Source organism: Lutjanus erythropterus, chromosome 4 (assembly GCF_056507025.1).
Source record: "Lutjanus erythropterus isolate fLutEry1 chromosome 4, fLutEry1.hap2, whole genome shotgun sequence".
NCBI classification, from domain to species: domain Eukaryota; kingdom Metazoa; phylum Chordata; class Actinopteri; order Lutjaniformes; family Lutjanidae; genus Lutjanus; species Lutjanus erythropterus.
Window position 1 is genome coordinate 32,444,422 of NC_139320.1, and position 27,955 is coordinate 32,472,376.

A 27,955-nucleotide genomic window follows, 5' to 3' on the forward strand; every position below is an offset into this window, starting at 1 on the left:
GCCTAGTGCTCCTGGTAGGAACAAGACCTACCTTCAAAAAAACCTCATGAAAACCAAGGACGGAGTGTAGAGACTCTGCCTGGAGGAAGGTCCTGTCTGGAACCAGGCCTGGAAAAGGGGCCCGTCAGCAAGTGACTGGTGATTGGGCATGTCATGGAGGTAGGGGACCGGATCTGGAAAGCAGAGGCTGGCTCTGGGGACATGGAAGGTCACCTGTCTGGTGAAGAAGTAGCTGGAGCTTGTGCAGGAGTGGAGCGCTATCATTTAGTTCTGGTGGGGCTTACCTCTACGCACAGTCTCAGCTCTGGAATCTCACTGCTGGATAGGGGTTGAACTCTATTCCTCTCCGAAGCTGCCCGGGGTGTGAGGCGGCAGGTGAGTGGGTGGATACTCACAAGACCTCGTCTGAGTTGGGCTATGTTGGAGTTCACCCCAGTGGACAAGAGGGTCGCTTCCCTGTGCCTAAGGGTTTTGGGGTGAAAACTCTGACTGCTGTCTATGCTTACGCTCCGAAAGACAATTTGAAGTATTCAGCCTTCTTGGAGACACTGAACGGAGTCCTGCATGGGGCTCCTGGAGGGACTTTGTAATCCTACTTCAACGCACACGTTGACAACAAGACACTTGGAGGGACGTGATTGGAAAGAATGTCTCCCTGATTTGAACACGAGCAGTTGTTTGTTACTGGACTTCTGTACTAGTCATGGACTGTCCATAATGAACTCCAGCAAAAGGATCTTCAAAAGTGTACCCGATAGCAGAGCACCCTAAGTCTGGGGTTGTGCCTAAGGAGTGGCATACTGGGGTAGTGGTTCTTTGTTTCAAAAGGGGGGCCAGAGGGTGTGTATCAATTATAGAGGCATCACATTACTCAGCCTCCCTGGGAAAGTTTACTCTAAGGTGTTAGAGAGGAGGGTCAGACAGATAGTCGAACTTCAGATTGAAGAGGAACAGTGCAGATTCTGTCCTGGTCATGGAACAGCAGACTAGCTTTTCACTTTTGCAAGGATCCTGGGAGTACCCCCATCCAGTCTACATGTGTTTCGTGGATTTGGAGAAGGTGTATGACAGGGTTCCACAGGAGACATTGTGGGAGGTCCTTAGGTCTTGCAGGAGTATGAGGTGAAGGGGTCACTGCTCAGGGCCATCCAATCTCTGTACACCCAAAGTGAGAGCTGTGTCCACTGGATTGTGTTTTTGTTTTGTTTTTTTTTGCTTCTTTCTACTTTTTTTTTTTTTTACATATCAGAAAGAAATATCATGTTTACAGAACTGAGTTTATAAAAACGATTTATCTTAAAAATGTCATGCATTTTGAAGGACCAAACTAGGTATTGTATATAAAGTAATAAAACTACCTACACCTCAACCAAAGATTAAAATCTTCTGCACATATTAATATTCTCATCTTTACTTATCATAATCATTATGTCATTTTGATCCAAATTATCACTAACCTGCACTTTTGGTTTTGAACACTGTTTACACATACTGATGCAGCAGAAAACTAACTTGATTTGTTATCTGTATTTTTCTACTTATTTGTATGCTGTTTTTATCAACATGTACTGTTGTAAGGCCTGTTTTTCCACCTGGGAATAAATACAATGTCTCAACTCAATTCATCAATAAAAATAATACAAAGTAAGTAGTATATTTATTATTTCAGAATATAAACTTAAACTAAAAAAAGTTACATACCTGATTTGTACGTTTAAAAAATATTTGTGAAGATATAATGATTATATTCTATTGCAGCCCAAAAGGCCCTGTTGAGATAATATAGTCACACATATCTGCCTCAACATGGTGCAAACTGGCATTTCTGAAACTATTGCACAGATTATTCATTAGTATTATGGTTGCACATCTCTCTAGTTCCACAAATACATGAGGTTTTAAGTTAATTTACTTTATTTGTCCCATTATAACAAACTGCACAGTTATTCATTATAATACTTAAAAGGTCTGATGAAATTAAAGAAAATTAATTTGTTAGATGACTTAATATCGCTAGCTGACATTTGATATTAGACCTTTACTCATGACACGAATTTTTGAAAGATTCAGACCATACATTACAGGGTTAAAGAGTGGAGGACATGTAAGAAAGTATAAGGATAAAAATATTCGCATCATATTAGGTACACCGTTCATATTAAACCTGCTCTGTAATAATTCAAAGCTACCTCCAAAAGAAAAGTTTAAGAGAGAAGCGAGGTGAGGTGTGCAGGTACTGACAGCTTTTTGTCTGGTCTCTTTAGAACCAGAAAAACAAACTACAAGAATCTTCATGTACATGAAGATGATAAAAATTACAGCACCAAAAATTGTGCCAAAACCTAATATGAGTCCGTAAATATTAACTGCAAGAGAATCTGAACATGCCAGTTTGACAACAGAGTGGCCATCACAGTAAACTTTGTGAATTTTGTTCCCACACAGCTGTGAATGAGAATTTACATATATTGTATATGTAGTACATGCAATCATAGGATATGACCATGAAAGAACAATAAGTATGGCAATCTTGTTAGATGTCATACGTGTGTTATATTGTAGAGGATAACAGATAGCAAGATATCTGTCGTAAGACATGATGGCCAAGTTTAGATATTCAATACCCGAATATGTATACACATAGAACAACTGCAGGAAACAAAAGGGAAGAGAAACAGTGTGAATATCAGAGATAATCTGAATCAGAAGGAAAGGAAACAATCCTGTACTACCATACAGTTCATTTACAAACAGACTGCACATAAAAATGTACATTGGTTCATGTAAACTTCTGTTCAGACATATAAGAACAATGAGAAAAACATTTACACTGACAATAAACATATATAAAGTCATGATAATCATGAAATATAAGTACTTTAATGTTCCAGTGTCAAAGTAGGCAGTAAGTGTGAAATATAAAACCTGTGTAGAGTTTATCATCGTCCTTCTTTAAGTTCACTCCTGTTCAAACCAGACAAGAACTATACTACCTTTTTTTTATGGATTTGTAAAAATTGAACCAGCTTCAGTTTGGACTTGATTTGCACAAATTTCAACTTAAGCATAACATTCATAACATGTAGTGATACTAAACAGATTCATTATCACTGAAACAGTAAAAACATTCCTAAACTGACTATTTTCTTTTCAAAATCAAATCTTGTTTTCCTCAAATTTCAAATTCAACATAAAGCACACATGAACAGAAGTCAGTGTGGTAATACTGAACACATTCATTATCACTGAAACAAAAAAAACATTCCTAAAGGGACCATTTTCAAAGTCACAATAATGTTTTGGTTAACATGTACAAAATGTCTGAGACATTATGTGAATTTGTACATTCACCTGCTGTCGTCAGACTGTGAGTCCCTCCTAACTGAGCAGAAACTCTGCTTTGACTCATTTTAAAGTTTTAAAGACCAAGGACACCCACAGCAGCAGCGTGACCTCATTATGAAAGGTCTCAGTCACTGATACTCATGTTTAATTAATGTCAGTAAAAAAGTTAACTTTTTCTTTTTGCATTGCTTTCAATGTACTTACTTGTCGCCTACAGTCATTTCAATAAGAGGAAGGCGACAGAAGTGAAGCAAAGCAGTTTTGATCGTTGCAGTAGGGGTAAGAAGCAGTAGCCGCCCACTTACATGTGCATAGATTTTGCTCTGTTCCTCAGACTTCACTGTGCTGAACTTCTGGCGATTTCTGCAACCTAGTTTCATGGCTAGTATACCTGTTGTGGACCTTTGGTTGGGTCATTTTAAACGGTGCTTGGCTTCTCTTATGACAGGCTCTGATCTTGAATGTTTTTAAAATTGCTGTAGTTCAACCACTTTTAAAAAGACCATGTCTTCATTCCTCTGACCTCAACAATTCAGATTTCCAAACTTCCATTTTAGCCAATGTTTTAGAAAAAGTGGTAGCAGAGCAACTGCTAGCTTTTATCCATGAGAGACATATTTCTGAAAAATTCCAATCAGGTTTTAGAAAACATGACAGCACTGAAACTGGACTTCTTAAGGTGGTAAATAACTCATTGCTTGCAGCTGATGTTGGCGACAAGTCTATTCTAGTTGTCCTGGACCTAAGTGGAGTGTTTGACATGATAGAGCATGAGATCCTCTTGGAGCATCAGCAGAAAACTTTGTCACTTGCTGTTTGTTGTCCAGGGAGCGGCACAGATTGCAAACTGTAGATAAATATATCTGTTAGTTGTTGCTCCTCTCGACTCCTTTTGATTGTGTTCGCCTTCTCTCTCAAACTTTATCAGGGCCAATAGCATTGGAGGGAAGTCTAGGTATGGCCCACATTTCCCAATATTTGCTACTAGTACTACTACTCCCTGGCATGAGAATCCTGTGGTGTCTACAGTTTGGGCTGATTCCAAGGCTGATGTAGCCTCTAACAGTCTACAAGCTTCCCATCACCAAAGTTGAGCGGCTGAGGAGAACAATCAGCTCTTAGGTAAAGAGGTGACATGAAATTCAGTGTTGTGTCATTCAATATCAGCCTGTATGGGAATGGTGCACTGGAACTGCTTGTATCTACCATCATGGAGGGAGGAATACAAATGCACCGAGGTGAAGACAGATATGCCCCTAACAGAGCCCCAAGATGATGTGATACAAGCAATGGCTCGCAGATGGACAGCTGGGAAGAAGTGGGTCCCATCTGAAGCTGTAGAGCAAGCAAGATCTGCTCTCAGGCATGGAGACATTGTGGGTCAGGTGCAGCATGGTATACGTGGTTTCAGTCTGGTGCCAAGTTGTCCCACTTCGACAAAAAAGCCCAGTTTCGACCAGCGGCAGAGGCTGGCGGTTGTGGAAGTCCAGCAACAAGAGGAGGCAAGTGTAAAGTGTAGAAGCAGTCTCACAGGCAAAACAGGACAATTGGAGAAATCGATGGTAAGAACAAACTTGTCAGAGGGTGACTTTGTGTGGGAACTTATTTTGTGCGCACGGTAAGAATATTTCTACACACGTGTTAGTGAATGAGTCCCATTGAAAGCAATTTAAAAGGAAGAAGTAAACTTTTTGCCCTGACATCAATTAAACATAAGTATCAATCATTAGTTTGTTTCATGAGGTCACTCTGTTTCAGTGGGTGTCTTCTGTTGTTAAAACTTTAAAAGAAGTGGAAGCAGAGTTTCTGCTCAGTTAGGAGGGACTCACAGTATGACTATAGCAGCTGAATGCCCAAATTCACATAATGTCACAGACATTTTCTACATGTTAACCAAAATATCACTGTGATTTTGAAAAGAAAATAGTCAGTTTAGGAATGTTTTTTACTGTTTCAGTGATAATGAATCTGTTTAGTATCACTACATGTTATGAATGTTATGCTGACGATGAAATTTGTGCAAATCAAGTCCAAACTGAAGCTGGTTAAACTGTTACAAATCCAGAACAAAAAGGTAATATAGTTCTTGTCTGGTTTGAACAGGAGTGAACTTAAAGAAGGATGATGATAAACTCTACACAGGTTTTATATTTCACACTTACTGCCTACTTTGACACTGGAACGTTAAAGTACTTATATTTCATGATTATCATGACTTTATATATGTTTATTGTCAGTGTAAATGTTTTTCTCATTGTGGTTATCTGTCTGAACAGAAGTTTACATGAACCAATGTACATTTTTATGTGCAGCCTGTTTGTAAATGAACTGTATGGTAGTACAGGATTGTTTCCTTTCCTTCTGATTCAGATTCTCTCTGATATTCACATTATTTCTCTTCCCTTTTGTTTCCTGCAGTTGTTGTATGTGTATACATATTCGGGTATTGAATATTTAAACTTGGCCGTCATGTCTTATGACAGATATCTTGCAATCTGTTATCCTCTACAATATAACACACGTATGACATCTAACAAGCTCGCCACACTTATTGTTTTTTCATGGTTATATCCTTTCCTTGTATGTATTACATATATAATATATTTAAATTCCTATTCACAGCTGTGTGGGAACAAAATCCACAAAGTTTACTGTGATGGCCACTCTGTTGTCAAACTGGCATGTTCAGATTCCCTCATAGTTAATGTATACGGGCTCATTTCATGTTTTGTCACAATTGTTTGCTCTTTAATTTTTATAATTTTCACGTACATGAAGATTCTTGTTGTTTGTTTTTCTGGTTCTAAAGAGACCAGACAAAAAGCTGTCAGTACCTGCACACCTCACCTCGCTTCTCTCTTTAACTTTACTGTTGGAGCGAGTTTTGAATTATTACAGAGCAGGTTTAATATGAACGGTGTACCTAATATGATGCGAATATTTTTATCATTATATTTCCTCACATGTCCTCCACTCTTTAACCCTTTAATGTATGGTCTGAATATTTCAAAAATTCGTGTCATGAGTAAAAGTCTGATGTCATTTGCCAGACAGTGATATGAAGTTGTCTAACAAATTCACGTATTAGTTTCAATTTAATCAGACTTTTGAGGTATTATAATGACTAATTGTACTGGTTGCAATAATGTGACAAATAAAGGGAATTAACTCAACTTTCAAAACCTTTGTCTTTGTGTAAATAGAGAAACATGCAACCACAACACTAATGAATAATCTGTGCAACAGTTTCAGAAATGCTAGTTTGTCTTTTCTTCAGTGAGAACTGTTGGTGAGCGTTTAATAACTTCAACATCTGTCAACAGTAGTATGCAAGTTAACATTAGCCACAAGGGTTAGCGTTTATTATTGCCTAACAACATCTCTCATCTCATATTGATGTCTGTTATCTCTATGTGGCACCAAAACCTGAAATCAGAGATTTCAGTCATACCACCAGTACTAGCAGTAGTATTAACTGCAGTCTGCAGCTCCAGCTGTGTGTGTGTGTGTGTGTGTGTGTGTGTGTGTGTGTGTGTGTGTGTGTGTGTGTGTGTGTGTGTGTGTGTGTGAGATTGATTCTGGACCATTTTCCTGTAAAGTAAAAGTTACATTTTATTTACACTGGATTGATGCCAAAGGTCCGGCACAGGTGTCCTCAGAGAGCAGGTCACTTTGAATTATTATTATTATTATTTGCATTATGTGGCACCTCATCTATGGCTGGATTTATGATGATACAGTAATCATACTGTAATCACAGTAATCATTTTGATTCATTTTCTCATAATGTCAGATTTCATGATGAACAATTTTTTTTTACCTTTGTCAGAAATGAATTTTCAGTTTTCACCAATGTTGTCCTTTCCTGTAGGAACAGGCTTAGAGACTACGGTTCTGTAATACAGAACTTTTAAGATTTTGAAAAGTAAAAGTTTAAAGTCGTACAAACAAACAAACAAACAAACAAACAAACAAACAAACACATGGCTCAGGAAGGGAAAGCAGTGCTAGGTCCTGGCTGACCCTGGAACGAGCACTCTGAGGAAGTCCTGAATCCAACCAACATGTCTTCTATGGACGAGGCAGAGTTTGGATCTCAAGCCCAAACTGGCAGAAGTCCCAGTAGTAGTTAAGTAGCTCTTTGGTGGCAGGTGTGAATGATATTTGCTTTGAGATTCTGAAAGCCCTGAACATTGTTGGGCTTTCATGGCTGACATGTCTCTTCAATATCACGTGGAGGTCTGGGACAGTGCCTGAAGAATGGCAGACTCAGGTGGTGGTTCTCATTTTTGAAAAGTGGGCCACAGGGTTGGCTCTTATTGTGTTGGACTCTTGTGGGGAGTACGGTGGGGTACCAAGCCACTGATAAAGGTATCTGGTCCTTAATATAACTGGAGTGAGAGCTGTGTCCATATTCTCGGCAGAGGTCAGACATCATTTTAGTAAGTCTTAGGAAGTCGGACTATTCAGCATTTATCTCTGAAAGGTTTGTTCCACTTCAAGGGTGAGATGAAAAAGGCTGCAGTGACAATTTTATGAGACACAGGCTTTTAAGATCGTTTGTTCATAGGTTCACTTTGCCCTTTTCCTGTTACCATCCCATTTCTCAGCAGGATCGTCGCTGCCATGTCCTGCCCTGGCTGGGCCAGTGCCGGAGCCGTCTCCTGTCTTGGCTGGCCTGCAGCCATTTTCTGTCCCAGCTGGGTCATTGCCACCGCAGCCATCTCCTGTCCTGGTGGGTTTGGCTGGGCTGCAGCCACTTCCATTCCTGGCTGGGCCATCACCACCGCAGTTTCCTTCTATTCTGACTGGGCCACAATCACCTTCTGCCCATCACAAGCTGCAGCTGCCTCCAGTCCCCCTGGTGTCACCAACTCATCAGATAGATGCTCTGTTGCTACATCGTTGGCCTCCTGCGGGGACCCATCTTCATCTGTGCTGCCATCATCGGCATCCAGAGGGGTCCTGTCTTAGTCTTTGGCATTCTTCTCGCCCACCAGAGGGGACCCTTCTTTGCTTTGGCCCCCTAGTCATCCTCCAGAAGGGTCCTGTCCTCGTCTTTGGTCACCTGCTCATCCTCCTGAGGGGTCCTGTCTTCGCCTTGGCATCCTTCTCATCCACCAGAGGGGATCCATCTTTACATTTGGCCTCCTGCTCGTTCATCAGAGGGAACCTGTCTTTGTCTCCTGCTTGGCCACCAGAGGGGTCCCACCTTCATCTTCACCAACAACCTCCAGAAGGGTTCTGCTGCCTTCCACGCTGACCCCCAGAAGGGTTTTGCCATCTTCCCTGGTGGCCATCACTCTGGAACAGGGTAAATCTAGACTCATCAGACCACATGACTTTTGTCCATTGCTCAAGCAAAATCTGCTCTCAAGCATGGAGACATTGTGGGTCTCTGGGTAGAGGTGGTTTTGGTCCAGTGCCAAGTTGTCCCACTTGGAAAAAAGCCCACGTCAGACCAGTGGCAGAAGCTGGTATTGTGCAAGTCCACCAACAACAGGAGGCAAGGCAAAGTGCAACAGCAGTCTCACAGGCAAAACAGGGCAACTGGACAAAGTGGGAAAACCTAGAGCACCACAGTGTCCAGATGCTCAAAAGGATCTCAAGGTCCATCGTGTCAAACGCTGCACTTATGTTGAAGGGAATTAGAATGGACTCCTGGCCGGCATCAGCTGCAAGAGATAAGTAATTTGGGACTTGGCACTTTTAAAAATGTTTTTGTTATGAATAAAAACTAGTAGTTGCTCTGCTACCACTTTTTTCTAAAACTTTGGCTAAAATGGCAGTTTAGAAATAAAGTCTAAATTGTTGCTGGTACACCCCGACTGAAGGTCCACAACAGGTATACTAGACAGCAGTTAAGCACTAAATACAAATAAACACTCTCATGCACAGCAATAAAGCCTGATTCACCCTGAATATTAAGTTACAACAACTTCACCACTTCGTCCATGATACTTTTCCATGCTAACATGTTTACCTATATAGAGAGCAGGGGGTGTGGCAGTATGCAGATTGCTGGCCGTGGATACGAGCCTATCAGTTTAGAATGGTTCTGATTCACAAACATATGTTATATTGGTAAGAAACAAACTTGGCCGGTGCGCATGTTTCATGAATCACTTTGGGTCACTTTGTGTGGGAACTTATTTTGTGCGCACAGTAAGAATATTTCTACACACATTAGTGAATGAGTCCCATTGAGAGCAATGCAAAAAGAAGAAGTAAACTTTTTGCCCTGACATCAATTAAACATGAGTATCAATCATTAGTTTGTTTCATGAGGTCACTCTGTTTCAGTGGGTGTCTTCTGTTGTTAAAACTTTAAAAGAAGTGGAAGCAGAGTTTCTGCTCAGTTAGGAGAGACTCGCAGTATGACTACAGCAGCTGAATGCCCAAATTCACATAATGTCACAGACATTTTCTACATGTTAACCAAAATATCACTGTGATTTTGAAAAGAAAATAGTCAGTTTAGGAATGTTTTTACTGTTTCAGTGATAATGGATCTGTTTAGTATCACTACATGTTATGAATGTTATGCTGAAGTTGAAATTTGTACAAATCAAGTTCAAACTGAAGCTGGTTAAACTGTTACAAATCCAGAACAAAAAGGTAATATAGTTCTTGTCTGGTTTGAACAGGAGTGAACTTAAAGAAGGATGATGATAAACTCTACACAGGTTTTATATTTCACACTTACTGCCTACTTTGACACTGGAACGTTAAAGTACTTATATTTCATGATTATCATGACTTTATATATGTTTATTGTCAGTGTAAATGTTTTTCTCATTGTTCTTATCTGTCTGAACAGAAGTTTACATGAACCAATGTACATTTTTATGTGCAGCCTGTTTGTAAATGAACTGTATGGTAGTACAGGGTTGTTTCCTTTCCTTCTGATTCAGATTCTCTCTGATATTCACATTGTTTCTACTTCTTTTTGTTTCCTGCAGATTTATTGTGTACACACTTATGGAGCTGTTGAATATCTAAACTTGGCCATCATGTCTTATGACAGATATCTCGCTATCTGTTATCCTCTACAATATAACACACGTATGACATCTAAAAAGATTGCCATACTTATTGTTCTTTCATGGTTATATCCTTTGCTTACATGTATTACATATACAGTATATTTAAATTCCTATTCACAGCTGTGTGGGAATAAAATTCACAAAGTTTACTGTGATGGCCACTCTGTTGTCAAACTGGCATGTTCAGATTCCCTTGTACTTAATATTTACGGACTCATTTTATGTTTTGTCATAATTGTTTGCTCTTTAATTTTTATAATTTTCACGTACATGAAGATTCTTGTTGTTTGTTTTTCTGGTTCTAAAGAGACCAGACAAAAAGCTGCCAGTACCTGCACACCTCACCTCGCTTCTCTCTTTAACTTTACTGTTGGAGCGAGTTTTGAATTATTACAGAGCAGGTTTAATATGAACAGTGTACCTAATATGATGCGAATATTTTTATCATTATATTTCCTCACATGTCCTCCACTCTTTAACCCTTTAATGTATGGTCTGAATATTTCAAAAATTCGTGTCATGAGTAAAAGTCTGATGTCATTTGCCAGACAGTGATATGAAGTTATCTAACAAATTAACGTATTAGTTTCAATTTAATCAGACTTTTGAGGTATTATAATGACTAATTGTACTGTTTGCAATAATGTGACAAATAAAGGGAATTAACTCAACTTTCAAAACCTTTGTCTTTGTGTAAATAGAGAAACATGCAACCACAAAACTAATGAATAATCTGTGCAACAGTTTCAGAAATGCTAGTTTGTCTTTTCTTCAGTGAGAACTGTTGGCGAGCGTTTAATAACTTCAACATCTGTCAACAGTAGTATGCAAGTTAACATTAGCCACAAGGGTTAGCGTTTATTATTGCCTAACAACATCTCTTATCTCATATTGATGTCTGTTATCTCTATGTGGCACCAAAACCTGAAGTCAGAGATTTCAGTCGTACCACCAGTACTAGCAGTAGTATTAACTGCAGTCTGCAGCTCCAGCTGTGTGTGTGTGTGTGTGTGTGTGTGTGTGTGAGATAGATTCTGGACCATTTTCCCGTAAAGTAAAAGTTACATTTTATTTACACTGGATTGATGCCAAAGGTCCGGCACAGGTGTCTTCACAGAGCAGGTCACTTTGAATTATTATTATTATTTGCATTATGTGGCACCTCATCTATGGTTGGATTTATCACGATACACTAATCAAAGTGTAATCACAGTAATCATTTTGATTCATTTTCTCATAATGTCAGATTTCACAATGAACAATTTTTTTTTACCTTTGTCAGAAATGAATTTTCAATTTTCAACAATGTTGTCCTTTCCTGTAGGAACAGGCTTAGAGACTACGGTTCTGTAATACAGAACGTTTAAGATTTTGAAAAGTAAAAGTTTAAAGTCGTACAAACAAACAAACAAACACATGACTCAGGAAGGGAAAATAGTGCTAGGTCCTGGCTGACCCTGGAACGAGCACTCTGAGGAAGTCCTGAATCCAACCAACATGTCTTCTATGGACGAGGCAGAGTTTGGATCTCAAGCCCAAACTGGCAGAAGTCCCAGTAGTAGTTAAATGGCTCTTCGGTGGCAGGTGTGAATGATATTTACTTTGAGATTCTGAAAGCCCTGAACATTGTTGGGCTTTCATGGCTGACATGTCTCTTCAATATCACGTGGAGGTCTGGGACAGTGCCTGAAGAATGGCAGACTCGGGTGGCGGTTCTCATTTTTGAAAAGTGGGCCACAGGGTTGGCTCTTATTGTGTTGGACTCTTGTGGGGAGTACGGTGGGGTACCAAGCCACTGATAAAGGTATCTGGTCCTTAATATAACTGGAGTGAGAGCTGTATCCATATTCTCAGCAGAGGTCAGACATCATTTTAGTAAGTCTTAGGAAGTCTGACTATTCAGCATTTATCTCTGAAGGGTTTGTTCCACTTCAAGGGTGAGATGAAAAAGGCTGCAGTGACAGTTTTATAAGACACAGGCTTTTAAGATATTTTGTTCACAGGTTCACTTTGCCCTTTTCCTGTTACCATCCCATTTCTCAGCAGGATTGTCGCTGCCATCTCCTGACCTGGTGGGGACGTTGCTGCCGCTGCCGTCTCCTTTCCCAATGAGGCCATCGCCACTGTTTCCTCTCCCGGCCGGGCCGTTGTTGCCAGCACTGTCTCCTGCCCTGGCTGGGCCAGTGCCAGAGCCGTCTCCTGTCTTGGCTGGCCTGCAGCCATTTTCTGTCCCAGCTGGGTCATCGCCGCCGCAGCCATCTCCTGTCCTGGTGGGTTTGGCTGGGCTGCAGCCACTTCCATTCCTGGCTGGGCCATCACCACCGCAGTTTCCTTCCATTCTGACTGGGCCACAATCACCTTCTGCCCATCACAAGCTGCAGCTGCCTCCAGTCCCCCTGGTGTCACCAACTCATCAGATAGATGCTCTGTTGCCACATCGTTGGCCTCCTGCGGGGACCCATCTTCATCTGTGCTGCCATCATCGGCATCCAGAGGGGTCCTGTCTTAGCCTCTGGCATTCTTCTTGCCCACCAGAGGGAACCCTTCTTTGCCTTTGGCCCCCTAGTCATCCTCCAGAAGGGTTCTGTCCTTGTCTTTGGTCACTTGCTCATCCTCCTGAGGGCTCCTGTCTTTGCCTTTGGCATCTTTCTCATCCACCAGAGGGGATCCATCTTTACATTTGGCCTCCTGCTCGTTCATCAGAGGGGACCTGTCTTTGTCTCCTGCTTGGCCGCCAGAGGGGTCCTGCCTTCGTCTTTGCCGTTGGCTTCCAAAGGGGTCCCACCTTCATTTTCACCAACAACCTCCAGAAGGGTTCTGCTGCCTTCCACGCTGACCCCCAGAAGGGTTTTGCCATCTTCCCTGGTGGCCTCCAGGTTTCCACCTTCTTCATCGACCTCCAGAGGTGTTTCACTGGTCTGGTTGTCTCTATGCCTGCTCATCAGAGGTTTTCTGTACATTAGCCCTGTTTCTTGGTTGCCCTTCAGATCTGCATTCCTCCCCTGGGTTGACCCCAGACAATCCGCCTGAGATCTCCAACTCCACCTCTGTAAAGCCCCCAGGCTTTCTGCTTGGGTTCTCCAGCTCCACCCCTGTCAAGCCCCCAGGCCGTCTGCCGTACATGTCCAGCTCCATCCCTGTCAAGCCCAGAGCTCATCCAACTGAGGTCTCCAGTTCCTCTTTTGTCCTGCCACCAGGTTGTGTTCCTAAAATCTACAGCTCTGCCTCTGACTTGCCCTCAGGCCAGTGATGTAAGCTTTTTGTATGGTTTTGTTTTGCTCATTGAATACTACTGAACAGCTCCTGTCTGTCTCCATTGCCTGTATTTAGGTCCAAACCGGTAAACTCTTGAATTGTGACAGTATTGTTATCTTGGAATATACCCATGCCATCAGGGAAGAAAAAAAACTGTTGATGTAAAAATCTGCTCATTCAGTATATTCAGGTAGTGAACTGACCTCATTTTTGGGCACATAACGTTGCTGGACCTGGACCTGAGCAACAGAAGCAATCCCAGATCATAATACTGCCCCCACAGGCTTTTACGGTAGGCACTAGACATGATGGGAGCATCACTTCATCCACCTCTCTTCTTACCCCCCCTTGCCCCCATCACTCTAGAACAGGGTAAATCTAGACTCATCAGACCACATGACTTTTGTCCACTGCTCAAGCAAAATCTGCTCTCAAGCATGGAGACATTGTGGGTCTCTGGGTAGAGGTGGTTTTGGTCCAGTGCCAAGTTGTCCCACTTGGAAAAAAGCCCACGTCAGACCAGTGGCAGAAGCTGGTATTGTGCAAGTCCACCAACAACAGGAGGCAAGGCAAAGTGCAACAGCAGTCTCACAGGCAAAACAGGGCAACTGGACAAAGTGGGAAAACCTAGAGCACCACAGTGTCCAGATGCTCAAAAGGATCTCAAGGTCCATCGTGTCAAACGCTGCACTTAGGTTGAAGGGAACTAGAATGGACTCCTGGCCGGCATCAGCTGCAAGAGATAAGTAATTTGGGACTTGGCACTTTTAAAAATGTTTTTGTCATGAATAAAAACTAGTAGTTGCTCTGCTACCACTTTTTTCTAAAACTTTGGCTAAAATGGCAGTTTAGAAATAAAGTCTAAATTGTTGCTGGTACACCCCGACTGAAGGTCCACAACAGGTATACTAGACAGCAGTTAAGCTCTAAATACAAATAAACACTCTCATGCACAGCAATAAAGCCTGATTCACCCTGAATATTAAGTTACAACAACTTCCCCACTTCTTCCATGATACTTTTCCTTGCTAACATGTTTACCTATATAGAGAGCAGGGGGTGTGGCAGTATGCAGATTGCTGGCCGTGGATATGAGCCTATCAGTTTAGAATGGTTCTGATTCACAAACATATGTATATTGGTAAGAAACAAACTTGGCTGGTGCGCATGTTTCATGAATCACTTTGGGTCACTTTGTGTGGGAACTTATTTTGTGCGCACGGTAAGAATATTTCTGCACACGTGTTAGTGAATGAGTCCCATTGAGAGCAATGCAAAAAGAAGAAGTAAACTTTTTGCCCTGACATCAATTAAACATGAGTATCAATCATTAGTTTGTTTCATGAGGTCACTCTGTGGCAGTGGGTGTCTTCTGTTGTTAAAACTTTAAAAGAAGTGGAAGCAGAGTTTCTGCTCAGTTAGGAGAGACTCGCAGTATGACTACAGCAGCTGAATGCCCAAATTCACATAATGTCACAGACATTTTCTACATGTTAACCAAAATATCACTGTGATTTTGAAAAGAAAATAGTCAGTTTAGGAATGTTTTTACTGTTTCCGTGATAATGAATCTGTTTAGTATCACTACATGTTATGAATGTTATGCTGACGATGAAATTTGTGCAAATCAAGTCCAAACTGAAGCTGGTTAAACTGTTACAAATCCAGAACAAAAAGGTAATATAGTTCTTGTCTGGTTTGAACAACAGTGAATTTAAAGAAGGACGATGATAAACTCTACACAGGTTTTATATTTCACACTTACTGCCTACTTTGACACTGGAACGTTAAAGTACTTATATTTCATGATTATCATGACTTTATATATGTTTATTGTCAGTGTAAATGTTTTTCTCATTGTTCTTATCTGTCTGAACAGAAGTTTACATGAACCAATGTACATTTTTATGTGCAGCCTGTTTGTAAATGAACTGTATGGTAGTACAGGATTGTTTCCTTTCCTTCTGATTCAGATTCTCTCTGATATTCACATTGTTTCTCTTCCCTTTTGTTTCCTGCAGTTGTTCTGTGTGAATATGTATGGAAGTGCTGAATATTTAAACTTAACAATCATATCTTATGACAGATATCTTGCTATCTGTTATCCTCTACAATACAACACACGTATGACATCTAAAAAGATTGCCATACTTATTGTTCTTTCATGGTTATATCCTTTGTTTACATGTATTACATATACAGTATATTTAAATTCCCATTCACAGCTGTGTGGGAACAAAATTCACAAAGTTTACTGTGATGGCCACTCTGTTGTCAAACTGGCATGTTCAGATTCCCTCTTAGTTAATGTATATGGGCTCATTTTATGCTTTGTCACAATTGTTTGCTCTTTCATTTTTATAATTTTCACATACATGAAGATTCTTGTTGTTTGTTTTTCTGGTTCTAAAGAGACCAGACAAAAAGCTGTCAGTACCTGCACACCTCACCTCGCTTCTCTCTTTAACTTTACTGTTGGAGCGAGTTTTGAATTATTACAGAGCAGGTTTAATATGAACGGTGTACCTAATATGATGCGAATATTTTTATCATTATATTTCCTCACATGTCCTCCACTCTTTAACCCTGTAATGTATGGTCTGAATATTTCAAAAATTCGTGTCATGAGTAAAAGTCTGATGTCATTTGCCAGACAGTGATATGAAGTTGTCTAACAAATTAATGTATTAGTTTCAATTTAATCAGACTTTTGAGGTATTATAATGACTAATTGTGCTGTTTGTTATAATGTGACAAATAAAGGAAATTAACTCAACTTTCAAAACCTTTGTCTTTGTGTAAATAGAGAAACATGCAACCACAACACTAATGAATAATCTGTGCAACAGTTTCAGAAATGCTAGTTTGTCTTTTCTTCAGTGAGAACTGTTGGCGAGCGTTTAATAACTTCAACATCTGTCAACAGTAGTATGCAAGTTAACATTAGCCACAAGGGTTAGCGTTTATTATTGCCTAACAACATCTCTCATCTCATATTGATGTCTGTTATCTCTATGTGGCACCAAAACCTGAAGTCAGAGATTTCAGTCGTACCACCAGTACTAGCAGTAGTATTAACTGCAGTCTGCAGCTCCAGCTGTGTGTGTGTGTGTGATGTTTGTGTGTGTGTGTGTGTGTGAGATTCTGGACCATTTGCCCGTAAAGTAAAAGTTACATTTTATTTACATTGGATTGATGCCAAAGGTCCGGCACAGGTGTCCTCACAGAGCAGGTCACTTTGAATTATTATTATTATTATTATTATTTGCATTATGTGGCACCTCATCTATGGCTGGATTTATGACGATACAGAAATCATACTGTAATCACACTAATCATTTTGATTCATTTTCTCATAATGTCAGATGTCATGATGAACAATTTTTTTTTACCTTTGTCAGAAATGAATTTTCAATTTTCAACAATGTTGTCCAAGAACATGATGGGAGGGATTAGATACGAGGTGTGTCAGAAAAGTAACAGGACTTAAGTGTGCTGTGTGAGCTTTGAGTGAGGTAGGGATTACCGGGTTGCGTGTGACATAATATCGGGGAGTACATAACTGCAATCTCAGCTCTCTGCAGCCATTTTATGTTTTTTCATGTGCTTTTTTTGGACACAGAGCAACGAACCAACCTGAATCTGGTTTTGGAAAGCCACTTAAACTTCCAGAAAAAGCTGGAGGCTACAGAGAACAACTTATAGGATACCTTGCTTAGCCTAACATCATCCTTTGGTCTAAGGGTCCAAACTAGGATGCAAGTTGACTGTGCCCTGGAACCAGCCAACTGGAATGTGTCACATGCACTGCCTGGCCAAGAAAAAAGTCACACACTCTAATATTTTGTTGGCCTGCCTTTAGCTTTGATTACAGCACACATTTGTCATGGCATTGTTTCAATAAGCTTATGCAGTGTCACAACATTTATTTCTATTCTAGAGTTGCATAAATTTTTCACTAAGATCTTGTGTTGATGATATGAGAGTTGGACCTCTGTGTAAAGTCTTCTCCAGCACATCCCAAAGATTCTCAGTGGGTTTAAGGTCTGGACTCTGAGGTGGACAATCCATATGTAAAAATGATGTCTCATGCTCCCTGAACCACTCTTTTACCATTTGAGCTTGATGAATCCTTGTATTTGTCATGGTTTGGGTTTTTCATAGTCACTTCCTGTTTTATTTTGTGCATCTTGCCTTGTGTGTCTTTGTTGTTTCTATTTCCAGTCTTTGTCTGTTTTCCTGCACTTTTTGACCACTGATTATTTTCACCTGTCCTTGACTGTCCTCACCTGTGTCTTGTTATCCTTCCTCTTTCTAGTGTATTTAACCCTGTGTCTTTTCCTCCGTAGATGCTGGTCTGTATGCTTTGGTTTGTCTTTAATCTATGTGTTTTCTTGTGGAGTTTTGTTGCTTGTGTTTTTCCCGTGTACGGATTTGTTTGCCTTCTCTTTAAGTTTTTTGGTTTGGTTTTCCTTGCCTTGTTTGAGGACTCTCCCTTCACATTGATGTATGCTTTTTGCAGGGTTTTGGTTTGCTCATTAAATATCACTGAACTGCTTCCCTCTGTCTCCAATGTCTGCATTTGGGTCCCATCCGGTAAACTTTTGAGTTGTGACAGAACATACCAGCCGATATGGACCCAGCAAACAGGCAGACTAACATGAACTTAATGGTGTTATTTCAACGTTCTTGTGTATTATGGAGATTTGGTCCAATTCCACTTACCAAGGAAATAAAGCAAGCAGCCTTTTCATTGGCACAAAAAGAACTTAGTTCCAGGCCTTGGTTAAAGAATTTTATTCCTCAAAAAATATTGGACTTTCTCTGCCCCACTGACTGTCCAGCTTCTCCTCAGCCTGCTAGCCTCCTGCCAGCTATAGAGTGCCAGCTAGAGTAGGTCTGCATCGACCTACAGGCTCCCAGTGTGTTAATTTGAAGCCTGCTTCTCAGCCAGTCTGTTCCCTGCCTATCCTACCCCTAAGTCATTGTCTGAGAAGATTCCCAGTCACAAGCGTGGCTGTTGCTGACATCAATCCACTCAGCTGCCCAGCGTCCCAGAGCCTCAGATACTCAGCGCCACGGAGGTTTTGCTGATCAGCGCCATGGAGGTTATGCTGCCCAACATAACGGAGGTTTTGCTGCTAGAACTATGGAGGTTCTGCTGCCTGGTGCCACAGACGTTTCACTGCCCAGCAACCCAGCCTTCATCCTTCCTGTTGTGGTGGGGCTGCCACTGCCATCTCCTGTCCGGAGGGAAGAGCACCACCATCTCCTGTCCCGGGAGGGTTGCCACCGCCATCTCCTATTCCAGTTGGGCTGCGGCCATTCCCTGTCCCAGTGGGGCCGCTGCCACTGCCATCCCCTGTTCCACTGGGGCTGCCATTGCCATTATCTCCTGTCCCTCCACGACCATTGCTGCTGCTGCCACCATCTCCTGTCCCGGTGGGAAGCCGCCACCATCTCCTGTTCCGGTGGGGCCGCAGCCACCTCCTGTCCTGTCTGAGCTGCAGCCATCCCCTGTCCCGATGGGGGCCACCACCGACATTCCACAACCACTGCCATCTTCTGTTTTGGTGGGTTTGCTGCCGCCATCCCCTTTCCTGGCAGGGTCGTTGTTGCCATCTTCTTTTCCAGTGTGGCCATCGCCGCTGTCTCCTGTCCCAGCGCGGGCCATCGTTGTCACTACTGTCTCCTGCCCCGGCTAGGCCTCTGCCGCCGCAGCCATCTCCTGTTCCGGCTGGGCTGCCATCAGTCCCTGTTCTGGCTGGGCTGCAGCTGCAGCCATCTCCTGTTCCGGCTGGGCCCCAGCCATCTCCTGTCTACATTCTGTTTCTTCTGGGACACAGCACACCATGCACTGCTTAGGCTGTTGCAGCCCAGGGAGGCTATTATGAATCACAAAAATGTCTTTTCTGGCTTCCTCCTTGAACACAGGCAGTGCAGCAGTGTGTCCACAGTACAGACTGAATGTGGAGAGGTAGCGCTCAGTGGTGTTTCACAGCAGTTAAGCTCTAAATACAAATAAACACTCTTGTGCACAGCAATAACGCATGATTCACCCTGAATATAAAGTTACAACGACTTCACTGCTTCCTCCATGATACTTTTCCTTGCTAACATGTAAGAACAAACTTGCCACATGTTTCATGAATCAGAGGGTCACTTTGTGTGGGAACTTATTTTGTGCGCACAGTAAGAATATTTCTACACACGTTAGTGAATGAGTACCATTGAGAGCAATGTAAAAAGAAGAAGTAAACTTTTTGCCCTGACATCAATTAAACATGAGTATCAATCATTAGTTTGTTTCATGAGGTCACTCTGTTTCAGTGGGTGTCTTCTGTTGTTAAAACTTTAAAAGAAGTGGAAGCAGAGTTTCTGCTCAGTTAGGAGGGACTCACAGTATGACTACAGCAGCTGAATGCCCAAATTCACATAATGTCACAGACATTTTCTACATGTTAACCAAAATATCACTGTGATTTTGAAAAGAAAATAGTCAGTTTAGGAATGTTTTTACTGTTTCAGTGATAATGGATCTGTTTAGTATCACTACATGTTATGAATGTTATGCTGAAGATGAAATTTGTGCAAATCAAGTTCAAACTGAAGCTGGTTAAACTGTTACAAATCCAGAACAAAAAGGTAATATAGTTCTTGTCTGGTTTGAACAGGAGTGAACTTAAAGAAGGACGATGATAAACTCTACACAGGTTTTATATTTCACACTTACTGCCTACTTTGACACTGGAACGTTAAAGTACTTATATTTCATGATTATCATGACTTTATATATGTTTATTGTCAGTGTAAATGTTTTTCTCATTGTTCTTATCTGTCTGAACAGAAGTTTACATGAACCAATGTACATTTTTATGTGCAGCCTGTTTGTAAATGAACTGTATGGTAGTACAGGATTGTTTCCTTTCCTTCTGATTCAGATTCTCTCTGATATTCACATTGTTTCTACTTCTTTTTGTTTCCTGCAGATTTATTGTGTACACACTTATGGAGCTCTTGAATATTTAAACTTGGCCATCATGTCTTATGACAGGTATCTTGCTATCTGTTATCCTCTTCAATATAACACACGTATGACATCTAAAAAGATTGCCATACTTATTGTTCTTTCATGGTTATATCCTTTGCTTACATGTATTACATATACAGTATATTTAAATTCCCATTCACAGCTGTGTGGGAATACAATTCACAAAGTTTACTGTGATGGCCACTCTGTTGTCAAACTGGCATGTTCGTATTCCCTTGTACTTAATATTTACGGACTCATTTTATGTTTTGGCACAATTTTTTGTACTTTAATTTTTATAACTTTCACGTACATGAAGATTTTTGTTATTTGTTTTTCTGGTTCTAAAGAGACCAGACAAAAAGCTGTCAGTACCTGCACACCTCACCTTGCTTCTCTCTTTAACTTTACTGTTGGAGTGAGTTTTGAATTATTACAGAGCAGGTTTAATATGAACGGTGTACCTAATATGATGCGAATATTTTTATCATTATATTTCCTCACGTGTCCTCCACTCTTTAACCCTTTAATGTATGGTCTGAATATTTCAAAAATTCGTGTCATGAGTAAAAGTCTGATGTCATTTGCCAGCCAGTGATCTGAAGTTGTCTAACAAATTAACATATTAGTTTTAATTTAATCAGACCATTGAGGTATTACAATAACTGTGCTGTTTGTTATAATGTGACAAATAAAGGGAATTAACTCAACTTTCAAAACCTTTGTATTTGTGTTAATAGAGGCATGCAATCACACTAGTAATGATAAATCTGTGCAACAGGTTTAGAAATGGTAGTTTGTCTGATCTTCAGGATGAACAGGTGGTGAGGTTTTAATATTTGCTAACAGTAGTAGGCAAACCAACATTAGCCACAAGGACTAGAGTTCATCATTGCTTGGCAACATCTGTCTTATACATATTGATGTCTGATGTTCCTGAGGCCTCTCTAGCAGAGATGGAGACCTGTGTGTGTATCTGCACCTCCAGCTGTGTGTATGTGTCTGTGTCTTAGATAGAACATTTTCCTGTAAAGGAAAAGTTACATTTTATTTAAACTGGATTGATGCCAAAGGTTACGGCACAGGTGTCCTCACAGAGCAGGTCATTTTGAATTAATATTATTATTTGCATTATGTGGCACCTCATCTATGGTTGGATTTATCACGATACACTAATCAAAGTGTAATCACAGTAATCATTTTGATTCATTTTGTCATAATGTCAGATTTCACGATGAACATTTTTTTTTTACCTTTGTCAGAAATGAATTTTCAATTTTCAACAATGTTGTCCTTTCCTGTAGGAACAGGCTTAGAGACTACGGTTCTGTTATACAGAACTTTTAAGATTTTGAAAAGTAAAAGTTCAAAATTGTATTTCAGAGGAGAAGACAGGCATTTTCACATATATTTAAAATGTGTTTTTAAGAGAAGAGGAAGGATAGTGGATGTAAATACGTTTGAAAATATATTAATCAGCATGAATTGATCAAGAAGAAGCTGTAGCACCTTGCCCCTGACAGGGAAACAAGGGCCATCTCCTGGAGATGTGTTGGAGTTCTCCCTTGAGAATGAGAGGGTTGCCTCTATGTGAGTGGCTCAAAGGAATGCTCTCTTGATTTCACTGAACAGCAGTACAGAGAATCTGTGTGGGCCACGTACATTACGTATAAATAAAGCTGGACACTTGGTTAGCCTTAAGGAAGTTCTAAGAAACAGACAGTGTTTGGTCCTGGCTGACCCTGGAACGAGCACTCTGAGGAAGTCCTGAATCCAACCAACATGTCTTCTACGGACGAGGCAGAGTTTGGATCTCAAGCCCAAACTGGCAGACGTCCCAGTAGTAGTTAAGTAGCTCTTTGGTGGCAGGTGTGAATGATATTTACTTTGAGATTCTGAAAGCCCTAAACATTGTTGGGCTTTCATGGCTGACATGTCTCTTCAATATCACGTGGAGGTCTGGGACAGTGCCTGAAGAATGGGAGACTCGGGTGGTGGTTCTCATTTTTGAAAAGTGGGCCACAGGGTTGGCTCTTATTGTGTTGGACTCTTGTGGGGAGTACGGTGGGGTACCAAGCCACTGATAAAGGTATCTGGTCCTTAATATAACTGGAGTGAGAGCTGTGTCCATATTCTCGGCAGAGGTCAGACATCATTTTAGTAAGTCTTAGGAAGTCGGACTATTCAGCATTTATCTCTGAAAGGTTTGTTCCACTTCGAGGGTGAGATGAAAAAGGCTACATTGACAATTTTATGAGACACGGGCTTTTAAAATCTTTTGTTCACAGGTTCACTTTGCCCTTTTCCTGTTAATGATACTGGTTACACTGCTGTTGTCTGAGGGATGGGTTTAGTTCCTTCTTTGCTCTACTTCACAGCACAAAGCTGCTTGCTGGTTTGGTGTCTGTTTAAATGGCAGTTTTTCTTTGGCAACTGGAGTTTCCAGGAAGTCTAACAGCCATGCCATCCTCAAAGCTACCTGAGAATGTGGCGACTGCACGACACTGTGGAGGGCTAGATAGTTCCTCTTGGTTGTTCTCAAACCAGGCAGTGACGCAGGATTCACTTTGTAGTGTCAGTATAGAAAATCTTTACCACCTTGAGCAGCAGCTTGACGTCCCATAGGCATCTGAGGTGATAGAGATGTTGAGAAGCTTTCATTGTGGAAAGAGGCTATACCAGAAGGCAAAGTTCTGGACCTACTTGTGAGTCTAATTTCAAACCCGCACCAATGGTTGTGAGATTTGGGTAATGACAAAGAAAATGAGATGGTGGATCCAGAAGGCTGACTTGAGCTCCTGATTTGAATTCTACCGGGACTCCTCCCTGTGACAGCATTCTAGGTAGCCCTACTGGGACGGGACCATGAGGCAGACCAAGAACATGAGATTACATACGAGGTGTGTCAGAAAAGTAACAGGACTTAGTGTGCTGTGTGAGCTTTGAGTGAGGTAGGGATTAGCAGGTTGTGTCAGCGTGTGACGTACTGCTTTTGTTAACAGTAACAGTAATTTCAGGGCATCAAGCAATGGACACAGAGCAATGAACCAACCTGAAGTTTCTGGTCTGGCTGGGAAAACTTCATCAGAAGCACTCAGAATACTACAGCAAGTGTACGGAGATGAGACAATGTCACGCTCACAGGTTTTCAAGTGGCACAAGAGGTTCAAAGAGAGCCGTGGTGGAAGACGACCCCAGGAGCAGAAGGCCTTCAAGGAGCAGGAATGAGGCCAACGTTGAGCGTGTGAGGCAGGTGGTGTGTTGCGATCGCTGGCTGACTATTCGACTGATCGCAAGTGAGCTGGGCATGAACCATGACAGCGTCTGGAAGATTATCACAGAAGATTTGGGCATGAAGAAGATCTGCATGAAGATGGTGCTGAAGCTGCTGAATGATGACCAGAAGGGGTGGCACATGCAGGTGTGTCAGGACATCCTCGAGTGTGTCATAATCTTCCAGCTTCTGACAGAGTTTTCTGCAGCTGAAACTTCAGGTTGGGTTGTTGCTCTGTGCCCATTACTTGACGGCCTGAAATTAAGGAGCTGTTAACAAAAGCATGTGAAAAAACATAAAATGGCTGCAGAGAGCTGAAACTGCAGTTATATACTCCTCAACATTATGTCACACGCTGACTAAACTGCCTGGCCAAGAAAAAAGTCAGAAGGAGGAGGAGAATATGCTGCCATTCTAGTCAATGCTGTAATTTAGACTAGAAGCACCACTGCGCATCTCAGCAGCGTCCCAGAAGCGGCTCGGCACTCCACTCCGCAGAGAATATGCAGCGAGTCTATTTTTGACAGATGGCGCATCAATTGGCACAGAGCAGGTCGAACAGGTAGGAAGTCAGGCACAGAAAACGGGAGAATCCGGTCGATTTTCAAAATAAAAGACCCCGTGCAGACTCACGGTCATAAAGACAGAAAGAAAATAAATAATTTAACTACGTAGCCTGCTTATCCATGGTAGAAGCACAAAGAGCAAGGAAAGAGGACTCAATCAACAAAATAAGAGCAAGTAAACCTAATCAGACGGGCAAAACGCTGCGCTGCTGAAATGCTTCTGAGACAGTGCTGGTGTAAATTGAAGTCACGTGCATGACAGAGCAAAACCACGGCGCAGGCACGCCTAGTGTAAATTACAGGTCAGAAACTAAAACCTAAACTGTACATTTATTGCCAGACCAACAACTTTACTGCTCAGTATTACCTCTGCTCAGAGACCATTCACCGTCACTCTGACACCACAGACAGTCATCAGTCACACACCCTCTCTCTTGCTAACTTAAGTTACACACTCACTACACTAAGCTACTCTGACCAGTGAGAAGTCTGCAGTGTTTGTTGGCTCATCTTTATCATGGGGACCAAATCCAAAATACTCTCAAATAGGAGCAGAGGCATTTTTCTTTATTAATACTTAGTTCTGTAACTTTATCCCCTGGCTGCCATGTTTCTCAGCTCAGCTGTGCTGCAGTGCAGATGCTGTGGTGTGCGCTGGGTGCCAAAATACATCACTTTCATATTTTTAGTTTAATAGAAAGAGGAGCATCTGTATTTAGGGTGGTGTTGCAAATCATGTCTTCAGCATTTCTTAATACCCTGGTATACCTCTCAAGCTTAATTAGTATCTGTATCAGTTTAAGGGTACTGGTATTGTAATGCTTTAAACAGTACTCTACAATGCCCTACTGGTGACCTATCCACCTATCCAGAGTATGCACACAGTTTGCCAAAGAATTTCTATTAAATGCACTGACAAACTGTCAAATCCAAAATTATTGTAGCTGATTTTTGTCAGCTAACACATGCTGATATGTACATGGACTAATCCAGCTGGACAGGCCAATATTAGCTAATAATTTATCTGGCATAATATGTATCATGCACCCCTATGGAGGATAACTGAGCATTTGTTTGTCTCTATGTTAATTCTTCCTAAACTGCCTTTAAAACTGCAATGAGGTCACACTGTTGCTGTGGGCATTGTCAGCCTTTAAAAGTTCAAAAGAAGTTGAAGCAGAGTTTCAGCTCAGTTAGGAGGGACTCACAGTGTGACTACAGCAGGACAACAGTCACTGTTCAACTTTACGTAATGTCACAGATAATAAAACTAAGGACTGACTTGGAAAGGCAATGGTACGTTTGGCAATGTTTGTTGAAGCTGTTTTCATGACGATGAATGTGCTCAGTGTTTTTTTCAAATCTGCAACAAAATGTAACATAATTATTCTTCGGTGTGTATCGTAGAAAGTGTTATGATCCAAACTGAACATCATGATGAACTTTACACAGGTTTCATATTTCACACTTGCTGCCTACTTTGACACCGGGACTTTAAGATACTTATGTTTCCTGTCTGTTGTGTCTTTATATATTTTCATTGTTTGTGCCAACTCTTTGCTCATTGTGGTTATCTGTCTGAACAGAAGCTTACATGAACCAATGTACATTTTTATGTGCAGCCTGTTTGTAAATGAACTGTATGGTAGTACAGGGATATTTCCTTTCCTTCTGATTCAGATTCTCTCTGACATTCACACTGTTTCTGCTCCAGCTTGTTTCCTACAGATATTATGTGTTCACTCTTACGGAGGTATTGGATATTTAAACTTAGCCATCATGTCTTATGACAGATATCTTGCAATCTGTTATCCTCTACAATATAACACGCGCATGACAAAGAACAAAGTGATCATTCTAATTTCTGTCGTATGGTTATTCATATTTATTTCCAATTTTGTTGTACTAGGATTAAGTGTTCCTTTACAGCTGTGTGGGAACATCATTAACAAAGTGTACTGTGATGCCTACTCTGTTGTGAAGCTGGCCTGCTCTGACACCCGAGTAATTAACATATATGGACTCATGGCCACTTTTGGCACAATCTTTGGGGCTTTACTTTTAATCTTTTACACGTACATGAAGATTCTTGTAGTTTGTTTCTCTGGTTCTAAAGAGACCAGACAAAAAGCTGTCAGTACCTGCACACCTCACCTCACTTCCCTTCTGAACTTTTCTTTTGGAGCTAGTTTTGAAATATTACAGAGCAGGTTTAACATGAGCAATGTACCCAATATGTTGAGAATTTTTTTATCATTATATTTTCTTACATGCCAGCCACTTTTCAACCCTGTAATGTACGGCCTGAAAACGACCAAAATCCGCATTGCATGTAAAACTCTGATATCAAAAGTAGACAGTTAATAGGAGATTTTCTCAATGTGTCATTTCAGTTAGGCCTTTAAAAGATTTTAATGTATAATGGTGTACTGTTTCACATGATCACAATTAAAGTACATGAAAGTATGGAGGGACATCATGTCATACTCATGATAAAGCTGTACAGGAGCTTTAAAAATAACCATGTGCACCATGTCATGTAAGACTGAGAAATGAGCTGAATGTATTAATTAACAGATCAAATGAACAGTTACACCTATATACATGTATTTTAAGTACATTTCATGTTTCATATTGCATAAATGACCGATTCATATCTGTTTGTTAGTTTCTTAGACAGTTAATAAGTCAGCACACCACAGGGCCTTCAGATCTACACAACTAGACTACTTTGTTCATATATATTTGCATCAATCACTATTATGCCATTATAGATTATAGTGTATACATGTATTGTATGTGTAGCATATGAAGCTTTTCAGTCTCATTTACCAGCATTTCTTGTTGTGTTTTTATTTATTCTGTTTCTTACATCTTCAGTCTGTTTCTTGTGCTGCTTTAACATGAAAAAGTATAAAGATGTGGAAGAAAGATCTTGTCTTTTCTTATTTTTAACAACTTGAGTTGAATCAATAGGTCAAATTAAGGAAGCTTTGTGTTGAAGTAGGAGTTAAATGTTCATCTCAAATAAGGTTTTACACAGATCACAATGTTAACCAACTTGTTAGTAAAGACCTCATCACAACACCATTATGATATTATCTGCTTTGCTTCTTTTTACTAGTGTTGCTTGTGAGATTCATTTAGTAGATTGAGAAAATATGCATAAAAAAACCCCCTAAACAATTAATAGATTAACACACCATCAGGCGGGGTCATTCCTTGCCAATATGCCGACTGTACAGTTCTATATCATGGTGTGTACTATCATGAAACGTTGTGGACATCACTTTTTTGCCCTCTCATTTGTTCAGGCATGTATAATGTGTTGGGCATAATGTTCCCAGCTGAACTCTGCAGCCGCTGTAATTAGTAAAACACCCCCCCACAAGAGAGAGAAAAGAAAAGAGAGGAACAGCAAACCAGCTTCATACATATT

At 40.9% G+C, this 27,955-nt stretch overlaps 6 protein-coding genes across 6 annotated transcripts; 5 read left to right on the top strand and 1 right to left on the bottom strand.

Annotated features, from left to right (window-relative positions):
* Positions 1-2,013: 2,013 nt before the first annotated feature.
* Positions 2,014-2,943, bottom strand: LOC146328670 (olfactory receptor 10A6-like). The gene has a single exon (XM_084716469.1). The coding sequence runs from the start codon at positions 2,941-2,943 to the stop codon at positions 2,014-2,016; it is 930 nt and encodes a 309-aa protein (XP_084572595.1).
* A 2,526-nt stretch (positions 2,944-5,469) lies between these two features.
* Positions 5,470-6,402, top strand: LOC146328671 (olfactory receptor 10A6-like). Its single transcript, XM_084716668.1, has one exon. The coding sequence runs from the start codon at positions 5,470-5,472 to the stop codon at positions 6,400-6,402; it is 933 nt and encodes a 310-aa protein (XP_084572794.1).
* A 3,611-nt stretch (positions 6,403-10,013) lies between these two features.
* On the top strand, positions 10,014-10,946 carry LOC146328672 (olfactory receptor 10A6-like). Its single transcript, XM_084716669.1, has one exon. It carries the CDS (start codon positions 10,014-10,016, stop codon positions 10,944-10,946), a length of 933 nt encoding a protein of 310 aa, XP_084572795.1.
* Positions 10,947-15,373: 4,427 nt separating this feature from the next.
* Positions 15,374-16,306, top strand: LOC146328673 (olfactory receptor 10A6-like). The gene has a single exon (XM_084716670.1). It carries the CDS (start codon positions 15,374-15,376, stop codon positions 16,304-16,306), a length of 933 nt encoding a protein of 310 aa, XP_084572796.1.
* Positions 16,307-20,341: 4,035 nt separating this feature from the next.
* LOC146328674 (olfactory receptor 5P6-like) lies at positions 20,342-21,274 on the top strand. The gene has a single exon (XM_084716671.1). It carries the CDS (start codon positions 20,342-20,344, stop codon positions 21,272-21,274), a length of 933 nt encoding a protein of 310 aa, XP_084572797.1.
* Positions 21,275-25,950: 4,676 nt separating this feature from the next.
* Positions 25,951-26,880, top strand: LOC146328675 (olfactory receptor 4B13-like). The gene has a single exon (XM_084716672.1). It carries the CDS (start codon positions 25,951-25,953, stop codon positions 26,878-26,880), a length of 930 nt encoding a protein of 309 aa, XP_084572798.1.
* The last annotated feature ends 1,075 nt before the right edge of the window (positions 26,881-27,955 follow it).

Excerpts from the sequence above, each read along its gene's own strand:
- LOC146328670 (XM_084716469.1), bottom strand. The coding sequence starts at position 2,943 with ATGATAAACTCTACACAGGTTTTATATTTCACACTTACTGCCTACTTT.
- LOC146328671 (XM_084716668.1), top strand. The coding sequence starts at position 5,470 with ATGATAAACTCTACACAGGTTTTATATTTCACACTTACTGCCTACTTT.
- LOC146328672 (XM_084716669.1), top strand. The coding sequence starts at position 10,014 with ATGATAAACTCTACACAGGTTTTATATTTCACACTTACTGCCTACTTT.
- LOC146328673 (XM_084716670.1), top strand. The coding sequence starts at position 15,374 with ATGATAAACTCTACACAGGTTTTATATTTCACACTTACTGCCTACTTT.
- LOC146328674 (XM_084716671.1), top strand. The coding sequence starts at position 20,342 with ATGATAAACTCTACACAGGTTTTATATTTCACACTTACTGCCTACTTT.
- LOC146328675 (XM_084716672.1), top strand. The coding sequence starts at position 25,951 with ATGATGAACTTTACACAGGTTTCATATTTCACACTTGCTGCCTACTTT.